Source organism: Otolemur garnettii, unplaced genomic scaffold (genome assembly GCF_000181295.1).
Source record: "Otolemur garnettii isolate 467f Iridium unplaced genomic scaffold, OtoGar3 scaffold00038, whole genome shotgun sequence".
NCBI classification, from domain to species: Eukaryota; Metazoa; Chordata; class Mammalia; order Primates; family Galagidae; genus Otolemur; species Otolemur garnettii.
Window position 1 is genome coordinate 8362121 of NW_003852433.1, and position 2838 is coordinate 8364958.

The following is a 2838-nucleotide window of genomic DNA, read 5'->3' on the forward strand; positions in this document are numbered from 1 at the left end:
TTTTTTTTTTTTTTGAGACAGAGTCTCACTTTGTCACCCTCAAACTCTTGGTTTCAAACAATCCTCTTGCCTCAGCCTTGCAAGTAGCTAGGACTACAGGCACCTGCCACAACACTGGGCTATTTTGTTGTTGTTGTTTTTGGCCAGGGCTGGGTTTGAACCCGCCACCTCCGGCATATGAGGCTGGCATCCTACATCTTTGAGCCACAGGCACCAACCAGCTGGGCTATTTTTTTTTAGAGATGAGGTCTCACTGTTGCTCAGGCTGGTTTCGAACTCCTAAACTCAGGCAATCCACTTGCCTCAGCCTCCCAAAGTGCTAGCATTACAGGGGTGAGCCATTGGTCCTGGCAGGAGCCAAGATTTCTTCTTGGGATGATGAAAATATTCTGGAATTAGATAGTAGTAATCAATGGACAATTGTGTATTTAAAAGCAAATACACTTGGCTCACACCTATAATCTCAGGTGGATTATAGCAACTCAGGAGTTCAAGACAAGCCTGAACAAAAGTGACATCCCCATCTCTACTAAAAATAGAAAAACTACCCAGGCATTGTGGCAGACACCTGTAGTCCCAGCTACTCAGGAAGCTGAGGCAAAAGGAGTGTTCAAACCCAGGAGTTTGAAGTTGCTGTGAGCTGTGATGCCACAGTACTCTACCAAGGGCGACATACTGAGACTCTGACTCAAAAACAAATAAATAAATAATAAAATAAAATAAAATAAAATAAAATAAAATAAAACTGGGCATTGTGGTGGGTGCTTGTTGTCCCAGCTACTTGAGAGGCTGAGGCAAGAAGATCATTTGAGCGCCAGAGTCTGAGGTTGCTGTGAGCTATGATGCCCATGAATAAAAACAAGTTTAGTGTACATGCAGTCCCCTTGTTACAAATGAGATAGGTCTGTAGGTTTGTTCTTAAGTTGAATTTATATGTAACTTAGGACAGGTACATTAACCTATTACCTATAATAACCTCTCCATAAGTGTGAGTTATACACAAGTACACAAGTCAGATGTTTGTAACTTGGGGGCCTGCTTGTACACTTTTGGAGGTAAAACTTTATGTGAATTAAATCTCAGTTAAAGCTATTATTTTTGGCTGGGCACAGTGACTCACAGCTGTAATCCTAGCACTTTGGGAGGCCAAGGCAGGTAGACTGCTTGAGCTCAGAAGTTCGAGACCAGCCTGAGCAAGAGTGATACCTCATTTCTAAAAATAGCTGAGCACTGTAGTGGGCACCTGTAGTGCCCTTGAGAGGCTGAGGCAAGAGGATTGCTTAAGCCCACGAGTTTCAGGTTGCTGGAGATATGATACCATGGCACTCTAGCCTGGGCAATAGAGTGACCTCTGTCTCAAAGAAAAAAAAGCTACTATTTTTAAAAATGGGGAAAAAGCAACGGCAGATTTTGGAACAGTTGGTGTCTTAAATAGCTATATGTATAGAACTTGAAAAACTATGCCTTAATGTACATAAAAATTAGTTTTAATTAAGAATGGTCATATATTGGGTGGCACCTGTGGCTCAGTGAGTAGGGTGCCAGCCCCATACACCAAGGGTGGCAGGTTCAAACGGCCCTGGCCAAGAGCTAGGGGTTGCTGTTATCTGTGACGCCATGGCACTCTACCAAGGGTGACAAAATGAGACTCTGTCTCTAAAAAAAAAAGAATGGTCATATATTAAAACACTTAGAACCTTTTATAGTTTTTTAGTGTACCCCACTACTCTCAGGTGAATGGGAACTGGAATCTGTTATCTGAGAAGACATTTACCTTTAGCAGCAGTACAAGTCCCTGTTCTTGGCTCAGGAACATCAGGCTGTGGTCAGTGTGGATCTATTAAAGGCAGCAACTCTCCACAACGGGAATTCAGTTTTAGACATGCCAAGTCATCAGACCGTGTGGGCCCAATGTTCAGTATTGCTATCGGTAGCTTCTTCTCCCTGGCAGTGAGGATAAACCTGTAACCGGAGTACACCTGCACAGGGAGAAGACATACGTTAAGAGCTCTCCAGATCCAGGATAAGTTAAACCAAAGAAGGACCCTCTCCAGAGCTCCCAATCCTGCAAAAGGGGCAGCTACCACTCTGACCAAGTCAGGTACCTGCAAGGATGATCCTATCACCAAGAGAGAGTCGGCTTCTTTGACACGTTTGTGCACAAAATCAACCTTGTCAGGGTTCACTGTGTCTCCGAAGAAAACAACATCTGGTTTCAGAGGGCCTCCACATCGAACACATGATGGTACCTGAAAGCTCTGGACCTGCTCCTCTGAGAGAAAGACATCGCCATCAGGAGCCACGCCATGGGCCTCAGCACTCCAGTCAGGGTTTAGGGCTTGGAAGCGCTCCTGCAGCACCCTTCGGGGAGTCTGTTCACCACAGTCCAAGCAGAGGACTCTGAAACCAAAGAAGAGGCAAATGCACAGTGTGCCCCTGGAGGACACAAAGTCATCAAAGATGTTTCAATCCCATTTTCAGCCCTTCCGTTACTGCTTTCTTTTCTAACACACAGATTTCCCCAATTTTAAGCATAGCTTTCTCATGACCTCTTTAGCTACCTCCCTGTTTCTTATCTTTCTTCTGCTGCCAGCCTTCCAGAACAAGTAACATACAACTGTCTCCTTACTACATACGCTCCATAACCTTCAGCTTGTGCACTTGTGTTTTCCTTTTTTGGAGACAGATTCACTCTGTTGCCCTGACTAGAATACAGTGGTGTCACAGCTCTCAGACTCCTGGGCTCAAGCCATCCTCCTACCCCAGCCTTTCTTTTCTTTTCCTTTTTTTTTTTTTTTCCAGACAACCTCAAGCTGCCGCCCTGGGTAGAGTGCCACA

The 2838-nt window shown here is 44.7% G+C and overlaps 1 protein-coding gene across 2 annotated transcripts in view; it reads right to left on the minus strand.

Annotated features, from left to right (window-relative positions):
- SIRT4 (sirtuin 4) overlaps positions 1–2838 on the minus strand; it is a 19288-nt gene that overhangs the window by 6388 nt on the left and 10062 nt on the right. The window contains exons 3-4 of one of the 2 annotated variants that reach the window (XR_001161290.2): positions 2106–2400; positions 1775–1979 (exon numbers count right to left, since the gene is read on the minus strand). Coding sequence is in view for 1 of the 2 variants with exons in the window: in XM_003789921.3 (XP_003789969.1) it covers positions 1827–1979; positions 2106–2400 (448 nt within the window). In the remaining variant the exon portion in view is untranslated. Of the gene's footprint in view, positions 1–1542; positions 1980–2105; positions 2401–2838 lie in introns of those variants that run through there. The other variant, XM_003789921.3, reaches the window with a different exon arrangement.